This window comes from Hordeum vulgare, chromosome 4H (genome assembly GCF_904849725.1).
Source record: "Hordeum vulgare subsp. vulgare chromosome 4H, MorexV3_pseudomolecules_assembly, whole genome shotgun sequence".
Classification (NCBI taxonomy): Eukaryota; Viridiplantae; Streptophyta; class Magnoliopsida; order Poales; family Poaceae; genus Hordeum; species Hordeum vulgare.
The window spans coordinates 12,227,861-12,247,347 of NC_058521.1; the positions used below are offsets into that span (position 1 = coordinate 12,227,861).

The 19,487-nt window shown below is 47.1% G+C and overlaps 1 protein-coding gene across 2 annotated transcripts; it reads left to right on the top strand.

The window, feature by feature from the left end:
• Nucleotides 1–11,292: 11,292 nt before the first annotated feature.
• LOC123447281 (nuclear transcription factor Y subunit A-7-like) lies at nt 11,293–14,571 on the top strand. 2 transcript variants are annotated; one of them, XM_045123871.1, is made up of 6 exons: nt 11,293–11,645; nt 12,477–12,785; nt 13,332–13,435; nt 13,548–13,619; nt 13,802–13,966; nt 14,087–14,571. In XM_045123871.1, exons 2-6 carry the CDS (start codon nt 12,488–12,490, stop codon nt 14,267–14,269), a joined length of 822 nt encoding a protein of 273 aa, XP_044979806.1. In that variant the 5' UTR covers nt 11,293–11,645; nt 12,477–12,487; the 3' UTR covers nt 14,270–14,571. The 2 variants fall into 2 exon arrangements, with proteins under 2 accessions (XP_044979806.1, XP_044979804.1); XM_045123869.1 differs by lacking the exon at nt 11,293–11,645 and adding an exon at nt 11,652–12,375.
• The last annotated feature ends 4,916 nt before the right edge of the window (nt 14,572–19,487 follow it).

Genomic DNA, 19,487 nt, shown 5'->3' on the forward strand with positions numbered 1-19,487 from the left:
AACGTCTCGATAGGCGTGCACTCGGTTCATGGAGCATCAAAAATTGACTCGGGGACCCCAAAACATTGCGTCCCACGAAACGGGCCCGAAACGGCAAACATAACGAGTTTCCGCGACGTCTCAATAGTTGTGCACAACGTTCGTAGAGCGTCAAAAATCGACCCGGTACCCCAAAACAATGCGCTATAGCCCAAGAAACTAGCCCGAAACGACAAAACAACGAGTTTTTGCGACGTCCCGATAGCCGTGCACAGGGTTCATGGAGCATCCAAAATCGATCCACGACCCCAAAAGAGTGCGCTATAGCCCACGAAACTGGCCCGAAACGACAAAAACCACGAGTTTTTGCAATGTCTCGATAGCCTTGCACAGGGTTCTTGAAGCATTAAAACACGACCCAGGACCCCAAGACAGTGTGTTATAGCCCACGAAACTAGCAAGAAACGATCAAAACACCGAGTTTTTCCGACGTGTCAATAGTCGTGCACACAGTTCATGGAGCATCAAAAATCGACTCGGGACCCCAAAACATTGCGCTATAGCCCACGAAACTGGCCCGAAACGAAAAAACAACGAGTTTTTGCGACGTCTCGATAGTCATGCACAAGGTTCGTCGAACATCAAAAATCAACCCGTTACCCCAAAAAAACCATGAAACTAGCACGAAACGACAAAAACACCGAGTTTTTTTTACGTCTCGGTGGTCGTTCACAAGGTTCGTGGAGCATCAAAAATCAACTCGGGAACCCAAAAAATTGCGCTATAACCCACGAAACTCGCCCGTGACGACAAAACAACGAGTTTTTGCAACATCTCGATAATCGTGCACAAGGTTTGTGGAGCATCAAACATCGACTTGGGCTATAGCCCACGAAACTCGGCCGAAATAACAAAAACACCGACATTTTGTGACATCAAGATAGTCGTGCACACGGTTCGTGGAGCATCAAAAATCGATCCGGAACAGCAAAACATAGCCGTGCTCCTGGTTCATGCATCATAAATAATCGACTTGGGCTATAGCCCACGAAACTGGCTCGAAAAGACAAAACACCGAGTTTTTCCAACGTCTCGATAGTCATGCACATGATTCATGGAGCATCAAAAATCGATCCGGGAGCCCAAAACAGTGCGGCCCCCGAAATTGGCCCGAAACGACAAAAACACCGAGTTTTTGCGATGTCTCGATACTCGTGCACATGGTTCAAGGGGCATCAATATCGACCCAGGACCCCAAAAGAGTGCGCTCTAGCCCACGAAACTGGCCCGAAACGACAAAAACACCGAGTTTTTTCGTTGTCTTGATAGTCGTGCACACGGTTCGTGGAGCATAAAAAATCGACCCGGGACCCCAAAATAATGCGCTAGCCCACGAAACTGGCCCGAAAAAACAAAATAACAAGTTTTTACGACGTCTCGATAGTCATGCACACGGTTCATGGAGCATCAGAAATCGACTCGGTACCCCAAAAACAGTTCATTATAGCCCAAGAAACTGGCCGAAAACGACAAAAACACTGAATTTTTGCGACGTCTCGATAGTCGTGCACAGGGTTCATGGAGCATCAAAAATCATTCCGGGACCCAATACAATGCACTATAGCCCACGAAACTCGCATGAAACGACAAAAAACATCAAGTTTTTGTGATGTCTCGATAGCCGTGCACAGGGTTCATGAAGCTTCAAAAAACGTCCCCGGACACCAAGACACTTTGTTATAGCCCACGAAATTGGCCCGAAACGACAAAAACACCGAATTTTTCCAGATCTCGATAGCCGTGCACACGGTTCATGGAGCATCAAAAATCAACTTGGGACCCCAAAACATTACGCTATAGCCCATGAAACTAGCCCGAAACGACAAAAACAATGAGTTATTATGACTTCTTTATAGCCATGCATAAGGTTCATGGAGCATCAAAAATCGACGCGGACCCCAAAACAGTGCGCTAGAGCCCACGAAACTAACCCGAAACGACAAAAACAACAAGTTTTTCGATATCTCGATAGTCGTGCACATGGTTCATGGAGCATCTAAAATCGAGCCCGGACCCCAAAACAGTGTGTTATAGCCCACAAAACTGGCGTGAAACGAAAAAAAACACCGAGTTTTTCCGACGTCTCGGTAGCCGTGCACAGGGTTCGTGGAGAATCAAAAATCGACTCGGGACCCCAAAAGATTGCGCAATAGCCCACGAAACTGGCCCGAAACGACAAAACAACGAGTTTTTGCGACATCTCAGTAGTCGTGCACAAGGTTCGTGGAGCATCAAAAATTGACTTGGGACCTCAAAACAGTGTGCTATAGAGCATGAAACTTGCCCGAAACGACAAAAACACCGAGGTTTTGCGATGTCTCGATAGCCGTGCACACGGTTCATAGAGCATAAAAAATTACCGAGGATCCCCAAAACAGTGCACTATAGCCCACGAAACTTGCCCGAAACGACAAAAACATCGAGTTTTTCTCAAATCTCGATAGGTGTGCACACGTTTCATGGAGCACCAAAAATCGACTCGGGACCCCAAAACATTGCGCTATACCCACAAAACTTGACCGAAGTGATAAAACAACGAGTTTTTGTGACTTCTCGATAGTCGTGCACACGGTTCGTGGAACATCAAAAATCGACTCGGGCCCCCAAAATAGTGCGCTATAGCCCACGAAACTTGCGTGAAACGACAAAAACACCAAGTTTTTGCGATGTCTCGATAGTCATGCACACGGTTCATGAAGCATCAAAAATCGACGTGGGACCCCAAAACAGTACGTTATATCCCACGAAACTGCCCCAAAACGACAAAAACACCGAGTTTTTCTGACGTCTCGATTGTCGTGCACACTGTTAATGGAGCATCAAAAATCGACTCGGGACCCCAAAACATTGCGGAATAGCCCACGAAACTGGCCCGAAACTATAAAAACAACGAGTTTTTTCCATGTCTCTATAGTGGTGCACATGGTTCGTGGAGCATCAAAAATCGACCCGGGACCCCAATACAAAGCTCTATTGCCCGCGGAACTCGCACGAAACGATAAAAACAACGAGTTTTTGCGACATTTCGATAGCCGTGCACAGGGTTCACGGAGCATCAAAAATTGATCCGGGACTTCAAAACACTGCGCTATGGCCCATGAAATTGGCCCGAAAAACAAAAACACCGAGTTTTTCCGACGTCTCAATAGCCGTGCACACGGTTCGTGAAGCATAAAAATCGACACGGGACATGTAGCGACGTCTCGGTAGCCGTGCGTAGGGTTCATGTAGCATCAAAAATCGACCCGGGAGTTCAAAACAGTGCGTTATGGTTCACAAAATTGGTCCGAAACAATAAAAACATCGAGTTTTTGCAACATATCGATAGCCGTGTACAGGGTTCATGCAGCATAAAAGGTCGACCCAAGACCCCCAAAACTTTATGTTGTAAATCACTGTCCGATACCTAGTGCGGCGCCTAAGACAAAGGCACCACACTGCACTGTATGACGTCGAAAGCAATGACATCACATAGTACAGTGTGGTGCTTGACTGTCGCACGCCACACAAAAAGGTCTCGTGAGTGATTTTTTTCAAACACAATTGAGTGTGTGAATTTATTTCGTGTTTAATTCGCCGGACTATCCTTAATCCCTGGACAGATGAGGGAGCAAATTTACAAATTATTATTGGAGACGCCCCTACAAGAGTCATCAATAAAAGTAGTATCAACATTTGTTTGAGGACGGTTTGATAGGAGTGGAAATACCAAGCCGGAGGCCACGTCCTATCCTAGCCTAACCGAGAGGCATTTTGACACGGAGGTAGCAGCAGCATATTGGTCAGACGGATGCGGGCTGTAGGCGACAAAAGCTGTCTAATTTCTGACGGTGCATTTTGACACGGAGGTAGCAGCAGCATATTGTTTTGGCACGGAGGTAGCAGCAGCATATTGGTCAGAACGGATGCGGGCTGTAAGCGACACGGAGGTAGTAGCATATTCGTCAAACTTGTTTTTGTACTCATCTGCCAGCACGCCTTATTTCAGACGCCAACTCACCCAATTTACAAAGCGTTATCCGTGTGCGCTGTGGAAGTGTGGAGTAGAATGGTCATCGTGCATCGCTCGTGCGATTAGAGTACGTTGGCTACTCCAAGCCGAGCCGAGGGGCAGCTCCGGCACGTCATGGGCCGGCTAGGGCCTAGCCGGCTCCGGGAGACCCGGGGGCGCGGTGCCCCCGGAGCCCGAGCAGACACCTCGCCGCAAGACACACAGCGCCGCGCGTAGCAGATCACCCCTTAAATTACTCCGCGGACGCTGACGCCGGCCCGCTCGCGTCATCCACCCCGCGCCCGTCGCCGTCGCCGTCGCGCCCGCTCCACCTCCACCTCCACCCACCGTCGCGAGCCGGGCCACGTCGACGACGGACGGAAGGTACGCGGCGCGCGATTCGCTGGGCCGTCCCCGTCGTGGGCCCTGCCGCTGCGTGGCACCGGCACGCGCAATGACGGCGACCGGCCGGACGGGAGACGCCATACGCTGCCACCCATGGCGATCGATCTCATGGCGGGTGGGCGCGTGCGTGCGTGCATGCGGCAGGCGTGTGGCCGGTGGTAGATCCGGCCGGGCCGCCGGCGGGGGGGACAACCTCGCACGGGCGCCATCATCGCCGGCCACGACTGATTGCCCGGCCCTGCCTCTTTCGGCGGACTACCCTTTAACCAAAAACGGGGGGGCCTCGCTGTTCACTGAGGTGGTAGTGGTAGATCACGGCGACAAAGGCGGCCATGCATGGCATGGGAACCCGGGCCAAGGCCGCGCCCACCCAATGGCAACGGTTTTCCAGGTGGCCTCCTCCTTGTCTGCTGGCCGACATGCCCTTGCCCTTGGCGCACCGTGGTTGCATACAAATATGGATGAGACCACGGCCGATGCCAGCGCGGGCAGGGGTGACTTTCTGCCCAACTTTGTCGTGCTTTCGCTTGTGTACGATCCGTATTGGAGAGGGCCTAGATTATTCGTACTGAGTATTAGTGCACTACTACTGTCTACTACAGTAGTGTAGTAAATCAACTCCAACCACCCAACTTATAGTAGTAGCACAGTAGTACCAAAATTCCGTTCAGTGGACGTTGCTCCTTGGGTAAAGTCGGTACACGATTCCTACGCTTTAACCTTAGGCTTGTTGTTGATAAGCTCCAACACTTTTTCCCCACACAAAAAAGAAGAAACTCCGGCACTTTCCCTACACCTACAAAAAGACCGTAATACCACCACGTTCCTGCTTATGCCACTCGTCAGAATATATAAGTCCGCGAGCCTGCAAACTCTGCCCACGTCAACAATGACTCCTTGTGGCTCACTATCTTGTGTTAAAGTGAGGTGATCATGGTTTTTTGCATGATGGTGACAAAGGGCATGGGTGTGCTGAAATGATAATTTGCCAATTGGGCTCCTGGCTTCTTAGGCTGATCGTAGGGGGAGTAACTTACCAATGCATGTCAAGATAAATTAGCTTATGTACCAAGTGACAAGAGAGATGGTTGTTGTACCATAATATGGTGCCGTAAAAAACAACACACTTCAAGGCAAAATGAGCCTAAATTTGAATAAATGAAGGCATGTATTATACCGTATATATTACTACCTACTATAAATATAGTAACATACTTCCTCCATCCACAAATAAGTGTACATATAGATTAGTACTTAGTCAAACTTTTTAAAATTTCACCAATTTAATAAAAAAATAGTAGCAGCATATATGACATAAAAATGATATATTTGGAAACCTCACGTCAAGACAAATCTATTGATACTAATTTAATGTCATAATGCTAGCACTTTTCTCAATAAAGTTAGTTAAAGTTTAACTAGTTCGACTCACAGAAAAGAAAAATATACACTTATTACCGGACGGAGGGAGTACATTATTATCATCTCTCTGTTACTACTATAAGAGCATCTACAACCAGACCTCTTAAACCCGTTTTAAATATCCGAGAGGTCGTCCGGTAATTGAACGGTCACAAAAATGCAATCCAGACGGACACCTCAAACGAACGGGTTGACCGGTACCCCTCATATCCAACCCAAATATGAGGATGATATGGGGGAGCCCGAGCGTGTCTCTCACGTCGGACCCAGTCCACGCTGGCCCATCCGACCCGACATATATTTCTTCCAATCCGCTCCGAGACCAAACCCTAGCAACATCACTTCACTTCCCTCCACTTCCTTCCACCACCCGAGCTCGCCTCCGTCCATCTCCAAACTTCTCTGGCATGGCGGGCAGTGGATCTGACTCCGACCAGTCTGATCCATCGAGTGGGGTGTCATCTTGTGCAGGTTGGAGTAGGCATTGGTTGTCCGCATTGCACTCTGCCGCTCCCGCGAGGATAGCGCCTCGCCGACGGCAGGATCTGTCTGGTGCGACTCCATAGTGTCGACTCAAAGGGCGCTAAGATCCTCTAACGCTGGATCATCGCGGGAGCCATCAAACCTATCCTTCCCCGCCATCGGTCGGGCGGAGCATGAGTCTCATCGGGACCAATGTGCCCACCGTGGGAAGGAGAGGATAAGGGCCACCGAGCCCCGACTCGTTGCCCACATGGCGGGCGGGAGGCAACTGATGCGGTGGCGCGGGCGGTTGCAAAGGAGGAAGCCATTCGCGTCCACATTGTAAAGAAGCGACAACGGAGGAACAAGCACGTCCTCGCTCGAGAACAAAATTGGGTGGTCCGTGAAATGTCCGGACTGCCTCCAAAGGAGGAAAAGTAGGAAAACGACAATGAGGACAACTCCGACAAGGAGTAGATCCGTCTCAATCCATACCACGTCTTTGACCGGCACTTCCGCGAGAAGGACGATAATGACGCCGGGAAGGGCAAGGGCAGACGGAGATTATCTTTTTCATCATAGCCAAACATGCCAAATTTTGATAGTCCGATGACATCTTGTATGTAGTAGCTAGTGTTAGAAAGAAACAATATATGCCAGGTACCAACGTGTGGACGTGTGCACCAAGTCTTGAATTCGATAGACAAATTCCAACGGGGCGACCCATTTCGTCCGCCGCCGTCCGTTTGGGTCCGTACGAACAAAACTGATGGCCCAACACGCCGAACCATTGCCAAAATGCGTCCGTGTCGACCCATTTCCGACCCAAATTTGAACATGAAACGTGTCGCGCGCCCTCTCGGTTGTTGGAAATATGCCCTAGAGGCAATAATAAAGTGGTTATTATTATATTTCCTTGTTCATGATAATTGTCTATTGTTCATGCTATAATTGTATTAACCAAAAACCGTAATACATGTGTGAATACATAGACCACAACATGTCCCTAGTGAGCCTCTAGTTGGCTAGCTCGTTGATCAGTAGATGGTCATGGTTTCCTGATCATGGTCATTGGATGCCATTGATAACGGGATCACATCATTAGGAGAATGATGTGATGGACAAGATCATGTAGTTCGTCTGCTAGAGCTTTTATAATATCAAGTATCATTTCCTTAGACCATGAGATTGTGCAACTCCCGGATACCGTAGGAGTGCTTTGGGTGTATCAAACGTCATAACGTAATTCGGTGATTATAAAGGTGCACTACAGGTGTCTTCGAAAGTGTACGTTGGGTTGGTACGAATCGAGACTAGGATTTATCGCTCCGTGTGACGGAAAGGTATCTCTGGGCTCACTCGGTAATGCATCATCATAATGAGCTCAGTGTGACTAAGGAGTTAGCCACAAGATGATGTGTTACGGAACAAGTAGAGAGACTTGCCGGTAACGAGATTGAACAAGGTATAGGGATATCAACGATCGAATCTCGGGCAAGTGTCATACCGGTAGACAAATGGAAATTGCATACGGGATTGAGTGAATACTCGACATCGTGGTTCATCCGATGAGATCATCGTGGAACATGTGGGATCCAACATGGATATCCAGACCCTGCCGTTGGTTATTGGCCGGAGAGATGTCTCGGTCATGTCTGCATGTTTCCCGAACCCGTAGGGTCTACACACTTAAGGTTCGGTGACGCTAGAGTTGTTATGGGAATCGTATATGTGGTTACTGAAGGTTGTTCGGAGTCCCGGATGAGATTCCGGACGTCACGAGGAGTTCCAGAATGGTTCGTAGGTAAAGATTTATATATGGGAAGTCCTATTTTGACCACCGGAAAATGTTCGGGATTATTCGGTATTGTACCGGGAAGGTTCTAGAAAGTTCCAGAGTGTGGTCCACCTGCATGGGGGGCCCACATGAACGTGGGTAGTTGGGGCAAGGACCCACACCTCTGGTCAAGGTGCACCAAGATCCTCCCTTAGAAGGAATAAGATCATATGCCGAAGGGATAAGATCAAGATCCCTAAAAAGGGGGGATAATAATCGGTGGGGAAGGGAAAGGATGAGATTTCTTTCCTCCCACCTTTATCAATGCCCCAATGGACTTGGAGGGCGAGAAACCAGCCCCCTCCACCCCTATATATAGTGGGGAGGCGCATGGGAGCCAAACACCTGATTTGATCACCTATGGCGCAGCCCTACCTCTCCTCTTCTCCTCCTCCGCGGTGCTTGGCGAAGCCCTACCGGAGAACCACATAGCTCCACCGCCACCATGCCATCGTGCTGCCGGAGTTCTCCCTCAACTTCTCCTCCCCCCTTGCTGGATAAAGAAGGAGGATACGTCCCCGGGCCGTAGGTGTGTTGAACGCGGAGACACCGTACGTTCGGTGTTCGGATCGGATCTTCCACGATTTGAGTCGTCGCGAGTACGACTCCATCAACCGCGTTCATAGTAACGCTTCCGCTTTGCGATCTTCAATGGTATGAAGATGTTCTACCCCTTTGCTCGTTGCTGGTTTCTCCTAGATAGATCCTTGTGTGACGTAGGAAAATTTTGAAATTACTACGTTCCCCAACATCGGTGTCCGCCCCAACCACCCGCGGTCAACATAATTTATTTCGGCCGCCCTTCACGGGCCCACGCGTCAGCGGCCGCGATCGACCTTTTTTAATCCGAGCGTGTGGTGGGTTCGGCCTTATCTGCTTCCAGAACCCACCCGTCCCCATCTCGCCACCTCGTCGGCGACCAAACCCTACCACCACGTGCCATGGCAGGCTCCGTCCTAACTAAGGGAAAGGTCCCCCGTCTACCCCCGCGCGATCTCCCCATCGGTGTCTTCCCGCCGGCCTCGCGAGCGTGTCAGCATCCCGGTGCACCAAGCGTGGTGGCACTGGGAGCACCGGGCCCCACTACCGTCCCCTGATGTCATCCTCCTGCACCACTGGCATCTGGATACTGAGAGGATCCCGGTGTCGGCCGTGCCGTGGTCGGCGCGAATGCACGCGGAGGAGGCGAGTCGCCGTCGTCGTCTGCTGATGTTGGAGCAGCGGCTCAACCCTTGCTACGCGGTCGACTCTCCCCACTAGGAGCTCTGGTTTGCGGTCGAGCACGAGGAGCAGCGCCGGTGCGGCGTGCGTGGCATGCAGCCAGAAGGCCCTCCATCGCCCCCGCCTGTCGTTAGCGAGGAGGACCGGGAGGCGGAGGCCGTCTACGAGGCGGCGCTGGCAGTCATTCTCCGTGAGAGCGATAGGAAGAGAGGTGCAAGGCCGACGAGGAGGAGGCAACGTACCAGGAGCGGCTCCCGGAGGCCATCGCGCTGTCCGCTGCAGGCGACTGCGTCGTGTCACCTCCGCCGAAGACCGAGCCCACGGAGCCGCAACAGGAGGTCTACGAGTGGACCGGCTGCCTCCGCTAGTGTGTGAGTGCGCCTCCCATCTAGTTGGACGCGACACCGGAGTAGGAGGAAGCCTACCTCCTGCACTGGAAGTCGCAGCACCTGTCGACGGAGCACGTGGAAGGCCATCGGCAGATGGCGCTGGAGAAGAAGGCGGAGGAGGAACGACTAGAGATGGAGGAGGAGGAGCGTCCGTGTTGCGCTCCCACCGCCACCAGCACAACCCACGCCGACAGGACAGACGATGAAGGCGTAGGCAACTGCCCTCTGGAATACGGCGTCCCCCTCGGTCCGCCCTGCGCCTATGTTGGTTGACCTCAGCGACGCCGCCGCCGACGACGACGACGCCTAGGGCTGCTTCATAGTTTAGGTTCTATTTATGTTTAATTAATGTAATGGGGATGCGTGGACTTTTGCGGGCCTTCGTTGCCGGCTTTTAATGTTTAATTAATGCTTGTTTATTATTTTTAGAAATGTTTTTTTTCACGCGAGATAAAAATGGATCGGACCAGCGTTAGACGCAAGCGCCGACCATTACGCCGAAGCGAACGTTGATGTCCGTCGACCTAAACGGACAAAAAACGAACAAAATAGTTGTCCCCTCTTAGAGTTTTTTTTTTGAAAGAAAAATCCTCTTAGAGATAGGTAAATCTTTTATGTTTTATCTCTTATCTCTCTACCTCACGCGTGTATCTCTCCTGGTTATTCCTTAGATCAACCACCTATGTAAACCTACGAGATCCTCTCTCGACTATATCAATAAATACATCGCGAGTTCCTGTTTAAAGGAGTTAGATGCTTTACCCATTTCCAACAGTTGAACGATGAGTGTGCGTTATTTACATAGTTGCATGTAATTGTTTGGATTTAAGATATACTCCTTCGATGAACTAACATAACATTTTTATATTAATTTACGAAGGGAGTACTAATTAAGATGACTGGCCGATGCCGGATTTGCCAAGCCTGGCTGTGCTCTAAGTTACTCCTCGTTGTGACCAACCATTAAGTACTCGATAGTTCATGTGTGTGGCGCCGCATAAACTATGATAGACCCTAATATATTTTTTTCCCTAGATTTTACAGGTGAATGCCTTTTTCCTGTTCAAGTGTATTGTTTCGTTATTTTTTTGGATGGTGGAAATCAATCTTCCTACTCCCTTCGTTTTTAAATATAAATTTTTTAAACATTTTACTACGAATTACATATAATTTAAAATTTATAAAAATCTATATAGTAAAATAAGTTTATATACGTACGTATGTTGTTTGTTGTATAATCTTTAAAATAATTTATATCTAAAAACGGAGGGAGTATATCGGATGGAAAAAGAGCATATGCCATGGCACACACGGTCATCAACCCCCGCAGGCACTATCCCGGGCCACCTGGCAGCGCCGCACACACTATTTTAATTAATCAACAACCAGACCGCAGGAGGAGACCAAGCATTAACACGAGGCACCAGCTTAATTACTTACTACTGTACGTGGATAGATAGAGTTAATTAATTAAGTGCAATTAACCCGCCACCCCCTCGCTTAGTCTAGCATTATCTCCTCCTCCTCCTCCTCCTCCCGTCGCCACCCACCTCGTCGCTCTCGCACCGGCCGCGTGGCGCTCGCTTTCCCTTTCCCTTTCCGCCGGCGCACGTCTCCGCGCTCCTCCACCCGTCCTAACAGCCATGTCATGTTAACCACCGCGATTATCCATCGCCCAATCCCGTCTTAGTTCCGTCCATCCAGCCAGCCAGCCAGCCCGCGTGCGTGCGTGTGGAGTGAGCTCGCCCCTGTCGTCCATCTGTGGCCGCCGATTGGCCGGCCGGCCTCTCGGGATTCTCTCTCAGAACGACTAGAGTGAGAGAGAGAGAGAGGAGGAAGACGCCCTATTGGCCGGGAGCCGCGCGCCCTCCCCCCAGTGGTCAGTCATCTCATCTCGCTCCTCTGCTCCTCCTTTTTATCCTCCTCCGCTCGCTTCTCTTGATTCGTTCCGATGCGGGACGACGGGTGTTTCCATTCTTGGTTCTGGCCGCCGCCGCCGGATGCGCGACGACGGATAAGTTGCCAGGAGGCTTATCCGAATTCCACCGGCTTGGGTTGGGTTGGGTTGGGTTGGGTCGGGGGAGTGGAGACGGAGAGCGAGTGCTGCGGGGATCTCGCTCGTGCGGCGTACGTCGTCGCTAGCCGTTGCCGGCGGCGGGGGGGAGAGTCCCGGCCGGTCGCTGTTAAGACCGGCCGCCGCGGGTCAGGGCGCGATATCCGTCGAATTCGACCGGCGAGGCGAGGAGACGGCGTCTGCTACTGCTTTGCTTTGCTCCGACGGCGGCGGCGGCGGGCGCCGGAGGATTTCCTGCCTCTCTTCCTCGGCCCGGTTGCACTGTTCTAGCTAGAGCATCATCTCCTTTTCACTGTTCTGCTGTGTGTTCCATTGATTGATTCAGGTTAGTGCGTGTCGAACAAACTGTCAATTGACTGTACTGTACTAATCTGTCAGCCGCTGCTACCACCATCACTATGCCGTGAACCCGGAGAAAAGTCGTTGATTGGTTCGATCCTGCTCAGTAGCAGTAGCAGTAATTGCTTCAGTTCCTGGTAGAGTACTCTTAATGATCACGATCCGTCTGTTCTTCTGAGCATCCGGCGCGTGGCAAGTTGAGTTTTTTTGAATGGGCAAGCTCTGAGTTTGCAACGCATCTTCTTCTCCGTTGACCGGCGAGTGTGCCATGTTCTGATGGTGGTGCTGCTGGAACAGCAAAAGAAGCTATGAGCGGCATGGGATCGCGGCCGGGGGAGAGCAACCTGGTGGAGCCAAGAGGGCTGCCGTCCGGCGGCATGGCGATGCAGCCCTGGTGGACGGGGTCCGGGTTCGGGGCCGTGTCTCCGGCCGTCGTCGCGCCGGGAAGCGCCGCGGGGATCAGCCTGTCGAGCAACCCGCTCGGCGGCGGCGCGGCCAAGGGCGCGGCGCAGGGGAAGAAGAAGAAGAAGAAGACGGTCGACGACGACGACGACGCGCGGGGCGAGAGCAGCGACGACGACTCGCCGAGATCAGGGGAACCAAAAGGTTTGTGTCTCTTGTTCTGTCTACTACTTCTACTACTGCATGATTTGTTTATTCCTGTCCTCTGTATTGTTTTCTTTGAAAAATCTTGGATTTTGTGAGCAGAGTGGCTTCAGCAAAATGATGATGAAACTAATGTCCTATCTTCATCTTGTAAACTGAATGTCCCTGAATAGAGAGTAAATATCTTCAGTAACTTATGCACCTGAAAAACTGATGTTATCATTGGATATGATCATGTCTGCAATTCACATACCTTTTCTTTTCTCGACAAGTGAAACATATTAACATCGCGAAAGATATCAATTACACCCGGTCTTTGCACCAACAAGATGTTGAAACACATCAAGGATGCATACAATCAAAAAAGAATATAAAAAGAACAGAAAACAGAAAGAAAAAAAAAGACGCCGTCACGGTGAACAATCACTAGCAGCAGCTGCACTCTAACCACCACCAAAGACAACATTCGAAATACTACAAAATAGGTTCTCTAAAAGCAAATTTACATACCTGATACTCGCTTCCTTGATGTTGTCTGAATGCCAGATGGAAGCTTTGATGAAGAGAAGCAACATGCTGCATCCCGGATGCCTGCTTTGGCGTCGGACTATTTACCACCATACTCACAGCTGGAACTAAGCCAACCAATGGTATGAACTCTTTCCCTACCTGGATTCTTTTTTTTCTGTTGATGTTTGCAAACATATGTGCGCTGTCTAGCGGCGCGATTCATCATCTGAAGGAGATGTGGGTATTGTGCAGGCTTCGGCACCGTACCCGTACCCTGATGCTTACTACGCAGGCATGGTTGGCCCCTATGGCGCTCAAGCAGTGGTATGTTTTTCATGTCAATTTAAACACCGGAAATCATCTCCCCCCTTGTATGAAATTCTAAATTAGCACAGTATATCCGTGCAAATTGTTGTATTACCCGGTAAACCTCGAGCATTTCTGAACTGCCTGCATTCCTTGAGCATTTCTGAAGTGTCTGTTTGCATTCCTTGTGGCACTCGCAGGCTCACTTCCAGCTACCGGGGCTGACCCACTCGCGCATGCCGCTGCCTCTGGAAGTGTCGGAGGAGCCGGTGTACGTGAACGCGAAGCAGTACCATGGCATCTTGAGACGGAGGCAGTCGCGCGCCAAGGCCGAGCTCGAGAGGAAGGCGATCAAGGCCAGGAAGGTGAGCAAATCAGTCTCTCTCCTCCGTTCGTTCCTGCCTGCCTGACCTGTGCTCCGTTGTTCGAGCTCCATTTTATAGTTTGGTAGTAGTATAAGCTCTTGCGTCCGATGCTGCGCGCAGCCTTACCTCCACGAGTCCCGGCACCAGCACGCGATGCGGCGGGCGAGGGGCACCGGCGGCCGCTTCCTCAACACGAAGAAGGACGAGCACGGCGGCGGCGGAGCCGAGGCGGGCAAAGGCGAGCAGAGCGCCTCCGACTACCTCCGGGTGGTGCCGCCGGACCTGCATCTCCGTCAGGCGTGAAGTGGCAGCACCTTGATGCAACCTAGAACAGCGGCTCCTCCTGGCCGCCGGCCGTCGTGCCACGTCGCCACGGCGTGGGGGCTGGTCGGGGATTCAGGGCCTGCTGCTGTGTCCAGGCAATTCATTCTTGGCTTTCGCGTTCTGTTATCACCCCTCTTGTGTTGGATGTGTGCGAGTGGAGAAGAACTAGCAGGCTGTGCGCGTGTGAGATTGATTGTCAGACTCGGGATGGATGGCGTGTGTTTGTATACTGCGGTAGAGTGGGATTTGGCTTGATTTTGATAATTGGGTACTGCACAGAAGAACTGGTGGTGTCAGCGTTCGTCAGTGTCGCGTGCTTCTCGTGCAGAAGCAGGAAGACTGTCTCGAAACTTTCGGATTTCTTCCGGTCTCTTGAGCTCCAAATGTGCATATACTAATAGAGCATCTCCAGCCGCGTCACCAACACCCCCCGTCTAGACCTTTCTTTTATGGTCGGCGCTAAAAACGGCTCATTCATGTTTTCAGGAGCGTGTTTTTCGTCGATGGGGATCAAAATTGGCCTCGACGGTTCCAGCCTGAACCCATAACGCTGGGAGCGCCGAGGAAAGCGCTTTTGACGCGAAACGGATGTAGACCCGTCGAGTCAGCGACTAGGTCCATTCGTCGTCCTCATCGCCTAGTTTCACGCGGAAATCAATGCGAATGTTGCGCCACCGGTCAGCCTTCCATTAATTCTTCACGGGCGACGCAGTGAAGGCGCGACAACACGCGTCCCGGCGACGAACGTTCCGTCCACTTCCATCACACGTTCACACGGCGACACCCGTCAATTTCTTATAAGATTATGTTTTTATTTTAACTTTGTACAAATATCAATGAAAACTATGAATTTCCTTCAAATTTGAGTCATTTTTGGTCGGATTTAGGTCGAGTTTTTTTAAACCGGTTGGGGCCGACCTTTGGGGTGGCGACTCGAAACGCGAGCCCCCCCCCCCCCCCACACACACACGTCGTTTTTTTTGCTGGCGCGCCCCCAAACCGCGCTATTTCACGCACTGGGGGAACGAATGGCTGGAGATGCTCTTAGCTTGAACTACTTCTGTTGATTGTACTACTTGAAAAACACAAATCATCGATCCCTCCGGGCTCCCACCAACGTCCATTGCCACATATGATGAAAACATATCAAGGTCGGCATCTTTATATACATTTCTGCTGGATGTTCATGAGGACTCTGAGTTGGGTCGAGGGTTGGCCCTAAGGCGGGCAGAGCGGGCGGCCTCCCAGGAGCCCCATGAGGCAGGGGCCCCCATCCAGGGTACGTACGTGTACATTAGCGAGGTAGGCTAAACCCCCTACGCTGTAGGACATGGTCTGAACATGGAGAAGGAGGTTGTGTCTAACCTAAGCAGGCAGCGGCTCGTTCCTCGACTCCTCATTCGATGTAGTATTCCGTAGTTGTAGCCTAGAACACACGCTTGTTCGTTTGCCTAGTTATTCCCTTTGAAGACGGCCAGATCTAATCGTGAGTTCGCTTCTTCACAAGGATCACGAGTCGCCGTTTTATCGGCGACCTCCGCTCTCCAATCTCCATTGGAGATGTCATCCGTCATCGACGTACATCACGCTACCAATCGAGAAGGCATCGTATCCGAGGTTTTAATTACTATCCCTATCAGCTAATTGAGTAAATTATCTTTGCTTATATGATGCATAGATTCCACACTCCTCAACGTGTGATGTATTTTATTTTCACCATTATTATGCGTATTTGTGTGTATAGATTATTGATGCATAGATTTGGCACTCCTCAACATGTGATATATTTTTATTTTCACCAGTATTATGTGTATTTGTGTGTAAAAATTATTTCATATGAATTGGTTTTGGATGGATTAAAATTTGTATATATACATGTGCTAGCAAAGTGTCACGTTTATTGTAATGGATCCAAACTGGACTGATACTTGTTCAAAAATTTAAAAAATTACCCTAATTTTGTTCGATATCACTAAAAATATGTTAGATTTCACCTAGTGTATATTCCCTTTTTTTGTTTGTATGGCGTTGAAAAAGGTTGTAGCTGGCTTGGAGAGAATAAGAGATTTTCGTGCAAATTGTCAAGCAAATTAACAAATCTTTTTTCATTACCAAATCTACCTCACAAGCATTAGATGCACATCGGATGGTCAGAAATGAAGGATGGCAGATACGGTAAAGATATTATTACTGTTATATGATAGTTATACATTTACACCTTTGGTTAGATTTTAACAATTCTATGTACTTCTTTAAATATTGATGAACATTTTTAAAAATTTCAATGAATATTTTTTTAAACTGATGAACATTTCTCTGAAAATCGTTGAATCTTTTTGAAATATTAATATTCTATGTTTTTTTTGAATATGGATGAACTTTTTTGAAATTTGATAATGATATGGATGATTTTTTATCAAAATTGATAACACTTTTCAAAAACACATGAACTTTTTTGAATTTATATGAAATTTTTCAAACTTAGTAAAAATTTAAAAAGTTTAACGAACTTTTTCCAAATTGGATGAACTTTTTTATCAGTTTCATTAACTTCTTTTCAAATAGATGAACTTTTTTATAAATGGATGAACATTTTGTAAATATATGAACTTTTTGCAAATGGATGATCCTTTTTCTTTGAATCTCTAAACTTTTTTGATTTTATATTTTTATTTTCGTAACAAATAAAAAATCTGTTATTTTTTCTACTGGATAAACAAAAAAAAAACAGGAGAACAACCTAGTGGGGCGGCCCTTGGCAACGACGCTGCAGGTGCCAGATCGTTAACGAGTACCTGCAGGGCTCCATAGATCCTCCCAAACGCTGGCGGGAGCGGAAAATGCTATTGGACCCATTTTGCGGCAAATAATGCAGTCTCCGCACACTCCACGGACGATATTTGGCCCGGTCCAGTTTGCCTAGCCACCGGTTTTTGAGACCTTTACTATTTGTTTCCTATTTACATTTTTATGTTTCTGTTTCCTCTTCGTTTTTTAATTTTTAATTTCTTTTTCCTTTTTTCAAGGTAATTTTCTCTTTTTTTAAATAATTTCATGATCGAATTTTTTTCTTAAAATGTAAAATAGTTTTTGCTTTTGAGAAAATGTTTATAACTTCAAAAAATGATCTGTATTTTCAGCAAAAGTTCGAAATACCAAAATTGTGTTCAATTTTTAAACTAAGTTCATGTTCAAAAACTATTCTTACATTTCGACAAACGTTCTTGCATTTTGAAAATGTTTCAAATTTAAAAACAATTGTCATTTTACAAACATTGTTTATAAATTCAAAAAATGATTATGTTTTTTTTCTGAAAAATGATCTAGTTTTCCAAAAAATGTTATGGCGTTAACAAAAATGTTCATATTTTCACAAATTGTTAGAAAATTGGAGTTCTAAAAAAGTTCCCTTTATCACAAAGTGTTCGAATTTTTAAAACTCCTGAAAAATGAAAAATTGAGTAATTTTTGAAACTTTGAACAATTTCTTTTGAATTGTTCAATTTTTGGCTCACACTTTCAAAAATTGTTCAATTTTTCAAAATAAAAGTGTTCACAAATGCACATTTTTTGGCTTTTTAAAGTTTGTTCACGAATTTAACACTGTTTGGGAATTTCAGAAAATACTCTTGTTCTGAAAAATTGTTCACGAAGTTAAGAAATGTTCCCTTTCCAAAATTGTTCTTGAATTCTAAAACAGTTGATGTTTAAAAAAAAAAACATCACAAACTCAAAAGGTTAAGTTTTTCAAAATTGTGTTCCCATTCTAAAACTTGTTTCTATTAATTCAAAAAATGTTCGAGTTCAAAATTTATTTTTATTTTCATAAAATGCTCACAATTCCAAATAATGTTCGCATTTCCAAATTTTGTTGAGTGTTACAAAATATGTTCCCTTTCTGAAATATTGCATTCTTATGTTTATGTTCTATAAAAAAATGTTCATGATCTAAAATAAAGTGTTTGTTTTTTCAAAAAATTCCGATTTTTTTTGAATTTGTATACAAAAATTAGACATGATAACATTTCTTGAATTTGTGAAGAAATTTATAAAAGTAGGAACTTTTTGAAAACAAACATTTTTTGGTTTGTGAGTAAAACTACAAAATGTGATCGTTTTTTAAGTACCAAATTTTTTCTAAACTGAAGTGACCAAATTTTGAAATTCTGTTTTTATGGAACTTATGAACGAAAATTGAAAATCCGATTTTTATAAATGTTTTTTTAAATTTGATTTTTAGAAAAAATGAGAAATAAATTTGGGAAAGAAAAATGAAAATGAAATGAAAAGAAAAAAGAACCAAAGAAGAAAAAAGGAAAGGAAAAAAAGAAACAGAAAAAACAAACTAAAAAGTGAAGCATAACTAAAAAACCGGTTCTGGAACTTTCTAGAAATTCTCCAAAACTGTAAAAAAAACATATGGAACCTCTAGAATGTTCCCGAAACCGGGAACACACATAATGCTTAGACGTCCGAGACCAATAGAAAACGCTCGCTCGATCTCTGGCTCGCGTGTGCGAAACGTCAACGACCTGCCGCAGTGCGCCGCGAATAGGAGTTCCCGGTGAAGCACCTATTCGGGTGGTGTTCCTTGCAATCGCAGAGGACGCTTAGCGGGCCGACCGGAACATGAATAAGAAAAAAAACTTGACAATACAAAATAATAGAGGGGATTACCGGAATGCGATCTCATGATCGAAATGTTGCGAGCCCACCGCACTAACCAGTAGACCGAACTAACGTTGTTGATATCCCTGAAAAAACTAAAGTAACCTTGCTGACTAGGGATGGCAATTGGTACCCATTACCCACGTACCTTGCGGGCAAAAACCCTATTAAGGTAAGGGTATGGAACAAAAATTTACCCATGGATATATAAATAGGAAAATCTGAAACCCATCGGGTAGAGCGGGTACGGGTATGGGATCATATAACCCATACCCACATATCCATGTATCCATATAAAATCTTTGTAAAATCAATATTGTGTCTACAATCTACACTATGTCAAGAGTTTGTGAAATGAAAATGTATGACTATGTGTTGTTGTTTATGACTATATGATGTTGTTTATAAGTATATGTTGTTGTTATAATCCGTTTTTATAAACTATGATTATATGTTGTTGTTTAGGACTATAAATTATTTAACTTGTTGATTTACAAACATGGGTGATTTTACCCGCGGTTACTCGTCT